This window comes from Littorina saxatilis, linkage group LG6 (genome assembly GCF_037325665.1).
Source record: "Littorina saxatilis isolate snail1 linkage group LG6, US_GU_Lsax_2.0, whole genome shotgun sequence".
In the NCBI taxonomy this organism is placed as follows: Eukaryota; Metazoa; Mollusca; class Gastropoda; order Littorinimorpha; family Littorinidae; genus Littorina; species Littorina saxatilis.
The window spans coordinates 3,173,292-3,191,262 of NC_090250.1; the positions used below are offsets into that span (position 1 = coordinate 3,173,292).

The 17,971-nt window shown below is 41.4% G+C and overlaps 1 protein-coding gene across 1 annotated transcript; it reads left to right on the forward strand.

The window, feature by feature from the left end:
* Positions 1-1,010: 1,010 nt before the first annotated feature.
* LOC138968313 (GTPase IMAP family member 4-like) lies at positions 1,011-15,559 on the forward strand. The gene is made up of 3 exons (XM_070340872.1): positions 1,011-1,145; positions 9,480-9,649; positions 12,256-15,559. The coding sequence occupies exons 1-3, from the start codon at positions 1,127-1,129 to the stop codon at positions 13,435-13,437; spliced, it is 1,371 nt and encodes a 456-aa protein (XP_070196973.1). The 5' UTR covers positions 1,011-1,126; the 3' UTR covers positions 13,438-15,559.
* The last annotated feature ends 2,412 nt before the right edge of the window (positions 15,560-17,971 follow it).

Genomic DNA, 17,971 nt, shown 5'->3' on the forward strand with positions numbered 1-17,971 from the left:
AAGTAGGTTTCACTTCTCAATAAATCTTGTTCAAGTAAACAGACCTTGGACAGTGGGGTTCCACTAGCATCTGTTGTTCGCCTTTTCTTTCTCTCTTTTGTGTTAATTAACTTTTCCTGTGTACATTTTGAACATTGAGTAACACCGACAAAAGCTTACACAAAGTGCCCTTCAAGATGGGAGGTAACTCTATTAAATGTTATACCGTCACCTGTCTGTGTACAGTACGGTTCCTTGATTCATCGAATCGTGCATTTCGTTTTTAACATGTAGTCAAATTTTGAATAAATGGTTTTAGATAGACCAGGATTGGAGACGAGGGTTGTGTGTGTGTGTGCGTGTGTGTGTGTGTGCGTGTGTGTGTGCGTGCGTGTGTGTGTGTGTGTGTATGTGTGTGTGTGTGTGTGTGTGTGTGTGTGTGTGTAGCGTTTTCAGAAGAAAAAAAACCTGACAGATTTGTCTTAATCTTCCAGATAATATCACCACAAGCGTTTCTCATTTTCTCACAAATGTGTCAAATGGCGTTGTTTTCGTTGTTGTTGCAAAAGTTGAGGCCACACTATGGTGACCTCACTTTTGAAGCCATATGATCACAACTTTCGTCAAACGTTGTTCTTTGACTGTGGGATTGCTTAAACATTAATACATTAGTTTGTTCATTAACATTTTAATTAATTAAAATCGAAAGAGACGAGGGTGGTGTGCGTGTATTATGTGTGTGTGCGTGCGTGTGAGTGCGTGAATGTGCATGGGCACGAAAATTAGGTATATCTCCGTAACCTAAGAAAACATACTTGCAATCGAAGGTTAAGGGCGGAGGGGGGGGGGGCGGTCGGGGGTCTGCAGGTAGGCGGAAGAGAAGGTGGCGGGTGGGAGCCAGCCACAATGTCCCCCCTTTCCCACGATACCTTGTATTTTTCCGATGATTGGATCTGCGTCCCGTAAAAATGTGTAGATCGACGTTTCTCAGGAACAACTCTGGGTTTTTTTCTTTGACAGGAGAAGGTGTGGCCAAACTCTTGCGTGGCGTTAAATACTGGCAGTTTATTTTAAGAGCCTCATTCCCGATATTACCAGTTACCAACGGATTCATCGTGCTGTTTGGTTTCCCGCGTAGCTACACACAATGGCGAGCTCTAAACCAGGTAAGAATTTGACCGGTGTTCAATTCCAAATACATAAAAGTTCTTCTGGTATAGCATGTGAATTTATGGTTAAATAGTTATGTAAATCTGAACTTTGCAACGAAAGACTTTGAGACAAAGAACTTTTTAAGCTGCCGTGCATCATGTTTGCTTGTATTTGTGCTTAGAATATTTACAACGTAAATTAATTACACAATCATTTTAAAACACACCATACCTTCTCTGCATTAAGTAGTTGTGTCTGCAATCGTGAGAAGGAAAACAAATGAAAGAGAACAACAGCTTGACAATTGTTGAAAGATGTTTTTGTCTATATTTTCTTTTTTTCCATTTAAACGAAAATCTCGTTAATTACAAACCCGGAGCTACTGGTTGCTTATAACTTCAAAAATGTCATTTAATAAGATTCATGGAAACCTTTTTACATTTAATCAAGTTTTGACTAAATGTTTTAACATAGACGGAGAATCGAAACTAGGGTGTGGTGTATGTCTGTCTGTCTGTATGTGTAGAGCGATTCAGAGAAAACTACTGGACCGATCTTTATGAAACTGAACATGAAAGTTCCTGAGTACTAAACGCAGACACGTTTTTCATTTTTTAGATAAATATCTCTGATGACGTCATATCCGGCTCTTTGTGAAAGTTGAGGCGGCACTGTCAAGCTCTAATTTTTCAAACAAAATGGTTGAAATTTTGGTCATGCAATCTCCGACGCAGTCCGGACTATGGGATTGCATAACAGCTCCGAAGCTTACAAATTTGTTCATTAGTTTGCTCATTAAAGTAGTCATTGAAATCGATTTAAAATTGATTACATCGTATTCTTCATCAAATTCTGAATCTAAAGATATCTACATGTCGTTTTAACTCTTAAAATGTGATCACAATTAACGAAATTAGTTAATTAGTTCTACGAATAAATTTCAGAAATCGATCCAAAAATGATTTCATCTTATTCTTTATCATTTCCTGATTCGAAAAGCATACATAATACATATATAATATGTTGTATTCAAAACAAGCTCAGAAAGTTACAAATAATACAGAAAAGCGCGCTTTCCTGCTTACTGCAATACGCTATACTGGCTTGTCAATTTCACTTCGTGTTGCACGGGAAAAGTGAGCGATTTCCTTGCCGCGGCCCCTCTACAACTTTTTTTACTGAATGTTTGAATGGGATCCAGAGAGGGAGGCATGTGTGAGAATGCTTTTGCATTACTCTCTTGATGAAATTGCGAATGTTATAGAGGGGCATTCTGACCTCAGGTCAAAATGAGTTCGGCTCATTCTCTCCCTGACAGGATGCCTTGAGTTTCCTTGTCTGGCAAGGAACCCGATTGTTGTACATATTTAGAGCTTTTTGTAATGTGTTATGGATGTAAGCAGATTCGCGATCGTCGATAATGATTTTTCATGGTGTTTTGTAATTTTTAAATTACAGAGGAATTTTTATTTTAGACAGTTTCAAGCGAGCTATTTTTCGCGGATGTATTTACTGTGCAAACAACTCTAAATATGACAAAAGTGTCACGTGATAATCAACCGTTTGGTTTCGGCCCTCGCTGGAGCAGACGATTTTTTTGACAGTGATGCAACCATATATTACGGTCTCCTTCCGGCAGCAGTCCCAAAATTTCGACTTATTTTGACCTTAGAACGATGTCTTTATCATAACTGTGAAGAACAGGACGGAGATCACTGTCGAAGTCGGCCAATCTGCAATCATTTTCGTCTCGCAAACACTGCTCGTGAACAACATATGGGAGTTCACTCTTGATGGATTCGCGAAGGACTTTCGCGTTCGGTCAGAGAGACAACTGGCGATAGCCGTGGAGCGAGGATTATCAGAATGATAGAGGGGCCGCTTGTCAATCCCCGCGGCAAGGAAATCGCTCACTTTTCCCGTGCAATATATATACTGTTCAAAAAAAGAAACGCATAGCTTGTAATATTTGGATAATTTAGTTATATGGCTACAAGGATATCCACCAAACTGCAGAAAATGTTTATCTGGTCGTCGACCTTTCGTCCATTGCCACAAGTGAGCTCTGCACGTGACGCATGCGTTATCAGTGGCTACAATGTCAAAATTGCTCATTTGGCATGACCACTCGTCATGCTTCAGTGTAATCTCGTGAAACTCGGGGAATATTGAGCTCTCACCATGTCTTCCAAAACCCATAAAAGCGGATTGTTCGCCACAAAGAAATCAGACGACAATTCAGCGACGAAAGATGGCCCGATTGAGCAGAGAAGACCGCCAAATTGCATTGGGTCGTTTACAAGCAGGCCAAAGTCAAAGTGCAATCGCCAGGCACTTCCACGTGTCCCAGAGCACCATCAGTAGACTGTGGGTCAGGTTTCAAGCCACTGGCTCCGTTGCTGACTTGCCACGAGCGGGAAGACCAAGGGCGACAACTGCTGCTCACGACCGCTTCATACGGCTCCGCCACCTCCGGAATCGTTTCCTGTCGGCCTCATCTTCTGTCCAGGCTCTCCCCGGGCCACACCGATTATCGGACCAGACCGTGCGGAACCGCCTGCATGAAGCTGGTTTGAGAGCTCGCAGACCTCACAGAGGAGCTGTCCTCACCCGCCGCCATCGCCAGAACCGAGTGCAGAGGGGCAACCAGCACCTTCGCTGGACCGTCCGGAATCACTGGAGACACGTGTGGTTCAGCGACGAGTCCTACTTCCTGCTCCAGCGACATGATGGTCGGAGGAGGGTCTACCGGAGAGTAAACGAACGTTACGCGCCCAACTGTGTGGATGAGGCACCCGTTCATGGTGGTGGAGGCGTCATGGTGTAGGGGGCGATCATTACCGCTGGAAGGAGCACCCTGGTGCACGTCCAAGGGCGCATAACTGCCCAGCGATACGTGGAGGAAATTCTGCGCCCACACGCCCTTCCTCTTCTGGCTGACCAGGATGCCATATTCCAGCAGGACAACGCTCGCCCGCACACAGCACGACTCACCACCCAGTTCCTCACCGACCACCATGTCCAGGTGCTTCCCTGGCCATCCATGTCGCCAGACATGAACCCGATAGAACACCTCTGGGATGAATTGGACAGACGTGTGCGCAGGCGAGAAGAAGCGCCGGCAAATCACCGCGATCTATTGCAGGCACTTCAGGAGGAGTGGGACACCATCCCACAGCAAGATATCCGGCATCTGATCCAGTCCATGCCCAGAAGGTGCCGGGCAGTTGTTGCTGCTCAAGGCAGTCACACCCCCTACTGACTTGACAGCCTCGGCACCCAATCGTATTGATTGACTGATTGATTTGAAGATGCAAATGAACTGTGTGTGCATTCAACTGTGTCCATACCAAATTTCAAACAAATAATCTAAATATTGGATTTTCTGTTAATTTTTTCGAAAAATAAAACAAATTTGGCAAGTAGCAACTATGCGTTTCTTTTTTTGAACAGTATACTACAGAAGTCGCCGCTTATAAAAAAAAAAAACACACCTTGGGACCGACCAAAAGTGTTTTTAATAAGCGGCGTTTTTAATAAACGGCTGCGTGTTGAACATGTGTTGAACATGTCCATCAGTAACGAAAGGTAAGAAGACCGATGCACGCATACAAGCTAAACTGATTACACCGTACAACCGTTTTGAAACTTTACCAAAAGCCTTTTAATGACAAATAAAAACGATTCAGAATATGTATAATTATGTATCGCACATCACAGTTTGCCGAGGCATTGTTCTATGGTCATCTGATCCATGGGCTGTTTGCGCAAAAAGTCACGGATCTCCCCTCCCATAGTGTCAAACTTGGCAGCGTGTTCAAACCGCCTCCTCTCAAGTCCCATTGTGAGGACTTGCAGCGCTTGTCTCATCTGAGAATTGGTAGGGGTGGGGACTTCTTCTTCATCGTCGTCCTCTTCCTCGTGTCAGATCCATTCTTTTTCTTTTCTTTGAAGCTAAAGCTGAAGTTGAAGCCATTTTCAGTTTCACTGCTTATCCAGTGAGAAGAAAGACCAGACAGTGTTGAATTGTCATCTGACGGTTTACTGACAAGGGTGTGAGTTGTCATATGACGGTTTACAAGGGTGTGATCACTGTTCACACAAACGCTGAAGTGTCTTGAGTTGTCATGTAACGGTTTACTGGCAAGAATTCACGACCAGAAGGCGACTACTAACCCTCTAAGGAGAGAAAATGAACAAAAAGTGGGTTTTTTATTAAACGGCCCCTGTATTTAATAACCGGCGGAATTTTACATAGGTTATATAGTGGTAAATCCGGACCGGACCAGACTGTTTTTAAAAAACGTCTTTTTTTATTAACCGCGTTTTTTTATATAAGCGGCGGCCACTGTATAACATTTGCAATTTCATCAAGAGTGCAAAAGCATTCCCACACATGCCTCCCTCTCTGGATCCCAGTCAAACATTCAGTGAAAAAGTGAAATGTTGATTAAATATGAAAAGAGCATACATAATAAACAGAAACTTACTTTAACACACAAAATTGTTACATTATCAGAATATGGTTTTGAACCTTCTTCAGTTTGGCACAGACAGTAGCAAGGGAACATATAGTACCACACACGAAACATAAGGGGGAAATGAAGGCAGGCAAACATGCCTGCAAAATGAACAATGGCTGTCACGTTTCATGGTGAAGTGTGCAGGGGCGGATCAGTTGCTTTGTAAGGGGGGGTGCACTTTGAATCGTAAGTGAATGTGATGGGCGCAAAGCGCCCGAATTTGCTAGGGGGTTTACGGGGGCATGCCCCCCCCCCCCCCGGAAAATTGTTTGGCCCAAAGAAGCAAAATGGTGCCATCTGGTGCCATTTGAACTTAGAAATGGTCATGGAATCAGCTTTACAAATTTATTTTTTTTTGCTGGAGGGGGGGTGCACGTGCACCCCCCCCCCCTCGTCCGCCCCTGGGTGGATGACTGTGAACGGTCAATTACTATTAATCGACTAACCACACCACGATCCACTCTCGCAGTCATACAAAGCAGAGATCAATTCAAAAAAAGTAAACAGTTTTAAGTGCCTGTTTATATGCAAACTTGCCTCCTCCCTTCTCGTAACAAGAAACAAAGAATATCGATGACGTCTGACAAAATCTGACTGACTAAGAATCAGCAACTGTTGAAAATTAAAGTAGCACGCTGACCGTGCAAAGATGGAAGTACCTACCCTGCAATGCAATTTCGCTCAGGTATCTTCACGTTGCCTCGGCTACAAGTTCATCACACGGGAAAAGTACTGATAGACAATAGGTGAGAGGGTTTATCACATGGTTGCACCAAAGACGGGGGGCGCTCTATGTGTCACAGGGCCGTTGTGTCACAGGGTCTCTGTGTCACAGGGCCGTTGTGTCACAGGGTCTCTGTGTCACAGGGCCGTTGTGTCACAGGGTCTCTGTGTCATAGGGCCGTTGTGTCACAGGGTCTCTGTGTCATAGGGCCGTTGTGTCATAGGGTCGTTGTGTCACAGGACAGATTGTAAGAAAAGGCGTAGCCTTAAATCTTAATCCTTGTTAAATAAAATTCAATTCAATTCAATTCAATTCAATTCAATTCACTCGGGCGTCGTGTAATTCTCACGCGCGCAGCGCGTGAGAACATGCATGTATTTGTGCGCATGTGTGCGTGTGTTTGGGTGCGTGTATATAAGCCGCGTACGGGCTTGGACAACGGGTACAGCTAGTATTTAGATAAAGTCGCTTTAGTCCCTAGGTGATATGTATGTGTTTGTGGATGTAAGCTCATTGTTTGCTGTATAACTATAAGGTACAAACTACTTCTGTCTAAGTCCCAACACGATTAGTGCATATCGGACAATGACAAGAGAGCTGGATACTGTAAGGGGATAAAAATGAGACGCAAAATAGTAGGCCTAAGTTCTTCTGTCAACATAAGGCACAAGTCCTGCAGAAATAATTATACAGGAACCGAAGGAACCACCAAATAGAGCTTATTGCTGGCATAGTATAAGATTACGACAAGCAGGGAATACATCACTGAGCGAAGTGGATGCAAATCATGATTCATCTTGTCATGATATTTAGATTTCTAGAACATAAGCGTTTACACACACACACACACACACACACACACACACACACACACACACACACACACACACACACACACACACACTCACACTCACACACACAAAACCAACAACAATTTTTTTTTATCTTTTTTTTTTTTTTTTTGGGGGGGGGGGGGTTGGGTGGGATTGGTTTCAACCAACAAACAATAAAGATTCGTCAGAATCACATATGCAGAGATCCACCAATAAAGTCTATAAACTGAGCTAGATATAAAGACAAAAAATCGAAATTCCGGGTTTTAAGTATTAACCAGTATTGTCACAAAAGTCCTATAAAAGAGGCTTTGAGCGCTGTGACACAACGGCCCTATGACACAGAGACCCTGTGACACAACGGCCCTATGACACAGAGACCCTGTGACGCAACGGCCCTATGACACAGAGACCCTGTGACACAACGGCCCTGTGACACAGAGACCATGTGACACAACGGCCCTGTGACACACAGACCATACATTGTGCCTGTGACACACAGACCATACATTGTGCCTGTGACACAACGGCCCTGTGACACATAGAACCGCCAAAGAGTGTATCCCTACGGAGGGGGTAAGGTCAAAGGTCTGCCAAACCCGGCAAATGTGATAGGCAGCCTGGAGATCCCTAAAAGTACCTCTCCCAAAGATGGTACTTTTCGGCAAGATTTACAGTTTCAAGCTGTTAGGACAACTTCTTTTGAAAATGTGATTTTGTAGCGGTTATTTGGGGAAACTGAAAGGTAGCCTCGTCATGGGACAACTATTCAAACCCATAAATTATCCTCATCATTTTGTTTCTCGATTGAGAATAATCATTTATAGATGACTATTATTCATTTCCCTTGTTGGGGTGTACTTGCATGTACTGGTGGTTGATTACCACAACAACAACCAAAAAAACCAAGCATAATCATTTATGTATGATTTGTGGTGGAATTTCCTCCATGGTGTGTACTAAGATATACTGTACTAAAAGTACTGTGGTCGTATATTAACGGGTTATATTATTTTCCCCGTTTGTGTACTATGCGTACAGGTTCATTGGAGGAAAGGTGTAGTGGTTGTTTGTTTGGTTTAGCAACGAAACAGTTCATCCCTTTTTGGCAGACCTTTGACCTTAACCCCGTCCATAGGGATACACTCTTTGGTTGCACTCAATTCAGTGTCAGTGTTTTAGTGAGCATGGGACGCTGATGTATGTCGCCCGCGCGCTCAGCCGTCTTGGACAGCTGAACACAGGCGCGCGAAACAGGATTTTTAGGTCGGGTCTCGGCCTAAGCCCTCTTTTTACATTTAGTCAAGTTTTGACTAAATGTTTTAACATAGAGGGGGAATCGAGACGAGGGTCGTGGTGTCTGTGTGTGTGTGTCTGTGCGTGTGTGTGTGTAGAGCGATTCAGAGTAAACAACTGGACCGATCTTTATGACATTTTACATGAGAGTTCCTGGGTATGATATCCCCATACTTTTTTTTTCTTTTTGTCGATAAATGTCTTTTATGACGTCATATCCGGCTTTTCAAAGTTGAGGCAGCACTGTCACACTTTCATTTTTCAATCAAATTGATTGAAATTTTAGCCAAGCAATCTTCGACGAAGGCCGGACTTCGGTATTGCATTTCAGCATGGAGGCTAAAAAATTAATTAATGACTTTGGTCATTAAAAATCTTTTTTTTTATAAAACGATCCAAAATTACTTTTATTTTATTCTTTATCATATTCTCATTCCAAAAAACATATAAATATGTTATATTCGGATTAAAAACAAGCTCTGAAAATTTAAAATATAAAAATTATGGTTAAAATTAAATTTCCGAAATCGTTTTAAAAACAATTTCATCTTATTCCTTGTCGGTTCCTGATTCCAAAAACATATAGATATGATATGTTTGGATTAAAAACACGCTCAGAAAGTTAAAACGAAGAGAGGTACAGTAAAGCGTGCTATGCAGCACAGCGCAACTGCTACCGCGCTAAACAGGCTCGTCACTTTCACTGCCTTTTGCACTAGCGGCGGACTACGGTCATTGTGAAAAAAATGCAGTGCGTTCAGTTTCATTCTGTGAGTTCCACAGCTTGACTAAATGTAGTAATTTCGCCTTACTCGACTTGTTTTCTTCTTATTATGTTAACTACGTCGTCATTGTTGTTGCTGTTGTTAATGATCAGGCACAAAGTGTTCCCTGTCATATTTATGATGTGCCTTGTGTTTAGACAAATTGAGATGTACATACAGGTGAAAAATGTTCATCTTCCTTTTTCAGTTTCCACAGAAACACTTCGATTTCTACTTGCTGGTAAAACTGGGAGCGGAAAAAGCGCAACGGCGAACAGCATACTCAGAAAGGCAAAGTTCAAAACGGGATTCGGAAGTAGCTCTACGACACAGATTTCGCAGCTTGAAAGCAGGAAGTGGCGTCAGTATATGCTGCAGGTGACTTTATTTTCGTGTTTTTCATTTCATTTTGATGATATTTGTCTTCGAGGCTTGCATTGTGTTCTTTGCAAGCCAGGTTGCTAAAAAACAAAACATTTTTAAAAGGGATATGATGAAATTGAATCAGTTTACACTTTTCTGAGCGCATTCCGATCTTCCATCTAAACCAAATTTCATTGTCATTTGGGTAAAACAAATAAAAAATATAAATAGTATTCAACTTTCTTTTCACAGCAAAAAAAACCTCGTTGACCTGTCTCAAGTTTAAAAGTCACAGTGGGGTAACAAAAACAAAATCTGAAAAGTTGTTGACGCTTAACTCTTGGGAATTTCCAACAGTTTTGAGGTTTGACAACTACCGTAAATTAACTTGTATACGCCCACCCCCCCCCCCCCCCCCCCCCCATGTATCAATTTTGCCCAAAAGTTGGGGGTGGGCGTTTACAAGGTACTATACCCTTTGCAGGAGCGGTTCCTTTGCTAGAATAACGATATTTTGGTCACTTGGCATGGATGCGTTATTGCACAAAACTTTCCTCTCCCTCACACACACACACACACACACACACACACACACACACACACACACACACACACACACACACACACACACACACACACACACACACACACACACACACACACACACACACACACAAGGAAGTCTGCAAGCAAACCACGTAGGAAATCATGTTGCTTTACTGTCAGTGAACAAGTTTATAACTTCAAAAGATAATGCTAACTGAAAAGGATTAATCCAGGTCTGCAGTTGCACTGATTTTGATTGATTGATCTGTTGCTTTCTGGGTCCAACGGACCATTATAGGCCAAATCGGGACCCCACAAGTTTAACATTACACAAATTTATATTAAACCAATTTCAAAAAACAAAGTCAGGAAATGTATCACAGTAAAACTATGCACTGATTCAAGTCATCGAATTCTGCACTGTGGTGAGATAATATATTAACAGTATGCCTTTATAACAACATCTTGGCTTTATACACTCGGATGAATACTCTGTACGGCATGCGGAAGTTTACAAACACTACAAACAAAATTTCTCACAATAATTTTTGTGACATCATTAATCAAATTGGGGGGGGGGGGGGGCGTTTACTAGGTAGTATGCCCTATGCACAGCTTTCGGCCCAAATTAGGGGGTGGGCGTTTACTCGATACTGGGCGTATACAAGGTACTTTACGGTAGTTGACATCGAATTCTTGTCTGGTTGATCTTGGTCATATTACTAGGCCACACCAGGTTTGAGTTCGGATCAACAATTATAAAATCATCCCTTTCTTTAAATGATTGAATTAGGGTAGCAGATAGTTTGTTTCTTATCCATTTTACTTGTGGCAAAGTTGAGTCGTATAAAGATTTTCGCTCTTTTTTGTGACCTCAGCTTGACCCCGCTGAAAGCTTCACCTATTTCGAGAGTTGACCTAACTTTTATTAAAAATCGAAAAGCATAAAACCTTTGAAACCTGTAAAGAGGTATTACTTAAAAAGGCATTCATGAAAAGAACAAATTTATATTTTTGACCTCAATGCGACCCCGCTGTGACCTTGACGTTTGACCTTTTCAACCAGACTTTAGTCATGTGTGGAGGACGTCTTATACTAGTTATGTGTGTATTTTCAAAGCTCTTGCTTTAAATGTGTGGGGGAAAAAAGACAATTTTAATGTGACAACGATTAACCAGCAGGTCACATGTTTAGATTTAATCAAACCCTTGAATCGTGTATAGTTTAATGGATCTAGCTTTAAAGCATGTAAGACAATGACAATTTTCCACTTTGGAAAGGAACTCGCTGTGACCTTGAAATTTGATGAGGTTTTACTGTGACTAGCACAATAACTGGGGGTCATCACACCTTGGTATTGTGCCAAGTTTCCAAGCCCTCGCTCAAAAACCTGCTAGATAACCTCATTGTTACGATTCCGTGCCTCGTGAATGCGTGTTGAATAATGTAAAGAACAAAATTCTCGTTATTTGTTAAATATTAATAATGGGTTAGGGGCGGAGTACTTAAGCCAGGGGGGGGGGGGTTTACAACCGACCCTGGTGGGAACAGGGGCAACGCCTCGTTGGGCTGAAGAATTTTAGCTATTATAGAAACAATTTGTGGCTTATTCTTGAAACATGATCAACTGGTGAACAAACAAAAAATTCACATACAGAAAATGTTTTTTGTTTTCTTTCACAGACAGAAAAAAACTACATTTGTTTGGGGGGGGGGGGGGGGGCGGAACCCCTTTAACACCCCCCCCCCCCCCCTAATCCGCCCCTGTGGGTTATGTTGCATTTTCTTTTCGTAATTTGGTTTCAGTGTCCGTTGACTTAACAAAAATCACATTATTTTTCAACTTTTATCATTTAGCCCCTCGTCCGCTTTTTGTGCACACCATCTGGTGTCTAATCAAATCTGATTGTCACATAAACGTGAAATTTGCTTTCGGATGTGTGTAAAAAAAATGTTTTTCTTTTGTATAAGCAAGTTTACATAGACACAAGTTGGTGTGTACGTTGTATTTTATATCATATAATGTGTAACATTTTGAAAAATGTACTGGAAGAAGCAAAATGTTTAATTTCAGATTATGGATTCCCCTGGACTGTTTGATACAGAGAAGACTCACGAGCAAATCGCTGAGCAAGTTGTCCAGGCCCTCTTTGATCTCCGACCCGGTCCACACGTTTTCCTGTACGTCGTTCCCATTACAGGTAGATACACAGACGAAGAGCACAAGACTTACTCACGGCTGAAGACGTACTATGGAAGAGGCATTACAAAACACATGATCGTTGTTTTCACACATGGAGACGCCATGGAGAAAAACGGCATTAAAGCAGAGGACTACATTAAATCAAATTCATTTGCAAGATCTTTGAGAACCGTTTTACAGGAATGTGGAAACCGTTACATTGTTTTTAACAACGAAGTCGCCGACAAGGAGCCTCAGGTAGAACAATTAATGAAATTGGTTCTGAAGCTGTATGTAGAAAATGAAAAGAAATGCTTCAAAGATTCCTACCCACTGGAAATCACAAAAGCACTGGAACAGCTTTATCTAAAGGTAAAGGAGGCAGAAAGAAAGGAACTTGAAAAAAACGAAACCTTCATTAGAGTGGAGAAAGAGAAAAAAGAAGCAGAACTGGCACGGCAGCGGGAAGAAGAGGAAAGAAAGAAGGCTGACGAAAGAGCTAGAGTAGAACAACAGGCCAGACAGAAAGCGCAAGAGGAGAAGAAGAGAGCTCAAGAACAGGCCAGAGCTGAACAACAGGCCAGACAGAAAGCGCAGGAAGAACAGAAGAGAGCTCAAGAACAGGCCAGAGCTGAACAACAGGCCAGACAGAAAGCGCAGGAAGAACAGAAGAGAGCTCAAGAACAGGCCAGAGCTGAACAACAGGCCAGACAGAAAGCGCAAGAAGAACAGAGGAAAGCTGAAGAACAGGCCAGAGCTGAACAACAGGCCAGACAGAAAGCGCAGGAAGAACAGAAGAAAGCTCAAGAACAGGCCATAGCTGAACAACAGGCCAGACAGAAAGCGCAAGAAGAACACAGGATCGCTCTGGAACAGGCACGAAGGATACCCGAGATGATGCAAATAGTAGAAGAACTCAGAAAGGAAGCAGCATCAAAAAGGTTTGAATGCGGGCTACAGTACTTCTTTGCCGTCCCTACCCTCGGTCTCAGCACCATTGGAGCCGGCGACAGAGAAGATAAAGCGAATAAAATGGAGGCGGAAGCAAATAGAATTGAAAGAGAATACCGTTAAATCTGTTACGTTCAAAAGCAAAATAAAGACACACTTTCCGGTTTTTCTTAGTTTCCTTTGAGTTTATCTCGATTATAGAAAAAGCAGACAAGCACAAAAGTATGTGTGGGGGACCAGTTGTGTAGAAGTATGAACGAACAATGCCTTCCGATGATTGATTTTTGAACCAATAATACGCAATGCCCGAAACAGCCTATCCACAAAAATCTTGCAGTCAATAATGTACCGAAGCCGTACCCGAGTAACATTTTCTTCAAAATTCAATTAACCTTTTCCCCTTTTACCAGCGAGGTTGACTGATGAATTCAGCAATAAAATCTCTTGTATAATTATATACTTTTTTCCTTTTTCTGTCATTTCGTTTAAACACACGTCAGATGCAATTTATTGATTTGTTTATGCTTTCTTCTCAGTCTTACTTGATTACTTCTACGCTGATACTTAGGTATTGAAATTCACAACTTTCTAACACAGACGTGGGTTTTTTCAACCGAAGCAATTTGATTATTTACATTTTCTTTTGACTTGACTTATTCCTGTAGACTCCCTGTGGAGCATAGGGCCGCACATTTTCTTTTACGGCTTTTGAAAACTTATAAAAAGTCGTAAAAGAAAATATAAACAAGAAGGGCAAAGCCCATACGACTCACATGCTTTACACATTTTTCCTACCAAAATACATGTGACCTTGACCCAAGGTCAAGGTCATCCAAGTTCATGCAACACAAAGCTGTTAATTCAAGACATAGGAAGTACAATGGTGCTTATTGGCTCTTTCTACCATGAGATATGGTCACTTTTAGTGGTTCACTACCTTATTTTGGTCACATTTCATAAGGGTCAAAGTGACCTTGACCTTGATCATATGTGACCAAATGTGTCTCATGATGAAAGCATAACATGTGCCCCACATAATTTTTAAGTTTGAAACAGTTATCTTCCATAGTTCAGGGTCAAGATCACTTCAAAATATGTATACAATCCAACTTTGAAGAGCTCCTGTGACCTTGACCTTGAAGCAAGGTAAACCAAACTGGTATCAAAAGATGGGGCTTACTTTGCCCTATATATCATATATAGGTGAGGTATTGAATCTCAAAAACTTCAGAGAAAATGGGAAAAATGTGAAAAATAGCTGTTTTTTAGGCAACATTTATGGCCCCTGCGACCTTGACCTTGAAGCAAGGTCAAGATGCTATGTATGTTTTTTGGGGCCTTGTCATCATACCCCAGCTTGCCAAATTTGGTACTGATAGACTGAATAGTGTCCAAGAAATATCCAACGTTAAAGTTTTCCGGACGGACAGCTTAATTCAGTTCAGCGACTTGCAAAAGACTACGCCACACCTGATAAATCCTGAATGATCTCTTTGCATTGCATATTTGCAGTAAATGTCCTTCTTTGGTCCCTTGTTTTAAAACACCTGAATACAAACTACTCTGATCGTTGGCCATGCGTGTACAATAACTAGTGTCTTTGATGGACGTGTATACGTGCTTATTCCAATTAAATATACATTTCTTTGAACAAATATATTCCAAAAGTGAGGACAGTTTCAATCCGGAGGGGAGGTATGATTATATTACATAGTAAATATTGTATTTGTAACTGTCCTGTTATATTCTTCACAAGAAAAAAAAGTCCATAGGTGTTGTTGAAGTAAAGTATTTTTTAGTACAGTTACATTTATTGCGCTGTGGGAAGTTATGAAATAATTTGGTGTAATGGGTGTCACTAAGTGGACGTTTATTTAGTATTGTTGAGGAAATTGTATGTTGTCACGAGGTGGTAAGTTTGACGAGTTTTTCATGGAGTAAACACCTGTATATAGGTTCGTACGAATTTTGTTAGACAACAACAAGAGGGAAGGACAGAGTAAGTCATACTTTAATTCTGAGGCACAGTCACCGCAGTTTCTTGCTGATATGTTATCTATTCATTTTGATCATTATTTCTTGAGAATAGTTTGTCTAGAAGAAAGAATGGAATACTTTGATTTTGGTTAATTCTAAATTCATTTATAGCCACTGAAGTCTTGTATGATACATTTTTTCCTTGTTGAATGTAGTTTATATTTTTTGTGATACCTTAATTTTGTAGAATAAAATGTATAGTCAGACATATTGTTTCGTTCTTTCCTTTGGGTGTAAGCACTTTACACCTGTTCCTCATCTGTCAACTCGATGCACAAACGTGAATATAATTTCATCCGTTAACGTATGTCAAACCAAACCATAAGACTCCAAAAAGTCGCAGTTTGTAGAGAGAAACGCCAAATTGTGAACAGAGAGAGTTCATGGACGCGATCATTCGAAACTGGGTCATATAAACGTCTGGGAATGTCAGCGCGCGGCCATTTACCTTTGCCTATTCAATTTTGTTTATGGCTGTCAAAACTTATTTCTCGGAAATCCGAGAGAGCAAGCCGGCGCGGGCAAGGTGGGCGAGAAGGCTCATGTGGCGGGGGGGGGGGGGGGGGGGGGGAGATAAATTGAACCGCGAACGGTGATGTCGGCAAAATCTACGTATTTTTAATTGCAACTAAATGCAAGTCCCGTCATCTCTTTTTCATAAATTCACGTGACATTATCCAGAAAAGCGGAATGTTTTGAACAGAAGAAAAACTCTTCATTCGTCATCGTCAATTCGTGAATGGGGAAACACAAAAAAAGCGCAATTTTCAGTTTGAAACACATCATTATACCTAGCCCATCCCCTCCCCTCACAGTCCCCTCCACCCGTTCATCTCCCTCCCTCCCCCCTCTACCCGTCCCTCTCTCTGCCCCCGCCCCCTCAGTTTAATCCTTGTTGTTCCCTTCATTTAACCTGCCATTTTCAGCTACTTTGATGAATATAGTATTTTGTGTTGGTAACAGCCAAGCAGAACTTGTTCCTTTCATGCTCAGGGGTAAGATAAACCACGCAAAAATAAATTCTTTGAAAATTGCTCGATCTTTCCGGAGGGCACCTAAGATGTTCTCAAGCGGTGAGTGTGTAAATGAAAGGGCGTTTGTACTGTGTGTAAAAGCCTGACAGTATCTGTGATGGTTTACGGGAGGCTTACTGTGCCTTTAATTAAGTGATTTATAAGTGGCGGAACCGACTCTTAAAGGATGTACCAGAACAAAACATGCTAGCAAAGCAGTTGATGATAACTTAAAAAACAAGTCGCGTAAGGCGAAAATACAACATTTAGTCAAGTAGCTGTCGAACTCACAGAATGAAACTGAACGCAATGCAACGCAGCAAGACCGTATACTCGTAGCATCGTCAGTCCACCGCTCATGGCAAAGGCAGTGAAATTGACAAGAAGAGCGGGGTAGTAGTTGCACTGAGAAGGATAGCACGCGTTTCTGTACCTCTCTTCATTTTAACTTTCTGAGCGTGTTTTTAATCCAAACATATCATATCTATATGTTTTTGGAATCAGGAACCGACAAGGAATAAGATGAAAGTGTTTTTACATCGATTTGGGAAATTTTATTTTAATCATAATTTTTATATTTTTATTTTTCAGAGCTTGTTTTTAATCCGAATATAACATATTTATATGTTTTTGGAATCAGAAAATGATAAAGAATAAGATGAACGTAAATTTGGATCGTTTTATAAAATTGTTTTTTTTCTTCAATTTTCAGATTTTTAATGACCAAACTCACTCATTAGTTTTTAAGTCACCAAGCTGAAATGCAATACCAAACCGCGGCCTTCGTCGAAGATTGCTTGGCCAAAATTTCAATCAATTGAGGGTGTGACAGTGCCGCCTCAACTTTTACAAAAAGCCGGATATGACGTCATAAAAGACATCTATCGAAAAAATGAAAAAAAACGTCAAGGGATTTCATACCCAGGAACTCTCATGTCAAATTTCATAAAGATCGGTCCAGTAGTTTAGTCTGAATCGCTCTACACACACACACACACAGACAGACAGACAGACAGACAGACAGACACACACACACACATACACCACGACCCTCGTCTCGATTCCCCCCTCTACGTTAAAACATTTAGTCAAAACTTGACTAAATGTAACAAGAAGAAAAAGCGCAGGGTCAGGTTTATTACATAAGCACTATTTTTCAGGATTGGATGTGGGAGGTAGATGAAATGAATAGATAATTATTAAGACACGTCTACGTAACTGCTTTCTTCTATAGTTTTCGTATTACACCGGCGCATGCTCCAAAGACTGCACAACAGGTGTCCGTATATTTTCATGCCTGAGCTTTTCTCAAGAAACAAGATTATACTGAGGGGAAAAAAAGAAATAATCACTCTTGAGCGAAAAGAAAGTGTAGTACTCAACGTCCTTCACCTTTGCCTATTCAGTTCTTTTAGTGCCATCACAACTTACATATTCGGAAATCCTGTTGTTGTTGTTTTTAGAGAAAATGGGGAACTAAGCTGAACCGTACTGTAAATGTATGTCTACGTATCCTTCAGTGCAACCAGGGCAAATGTCGCATGAGTTATTTTTCAGTTTTTCAGAAATTCTCTTTTCGAAAACGGCTTCATTCGTCGTCACCGAAC

Excerpts from the sequence above, each read along its gene's own strand:
- LOC138968313 (XM_070340872.1), top strand. Across the intron at positions 9,650-12,255 it reads GGCGTCAGTATATGCTGCAG|ATTATGGATTCCCCTGGACT; the intron begins GTGACTTTATTT and ends GTTTAATTTCAG.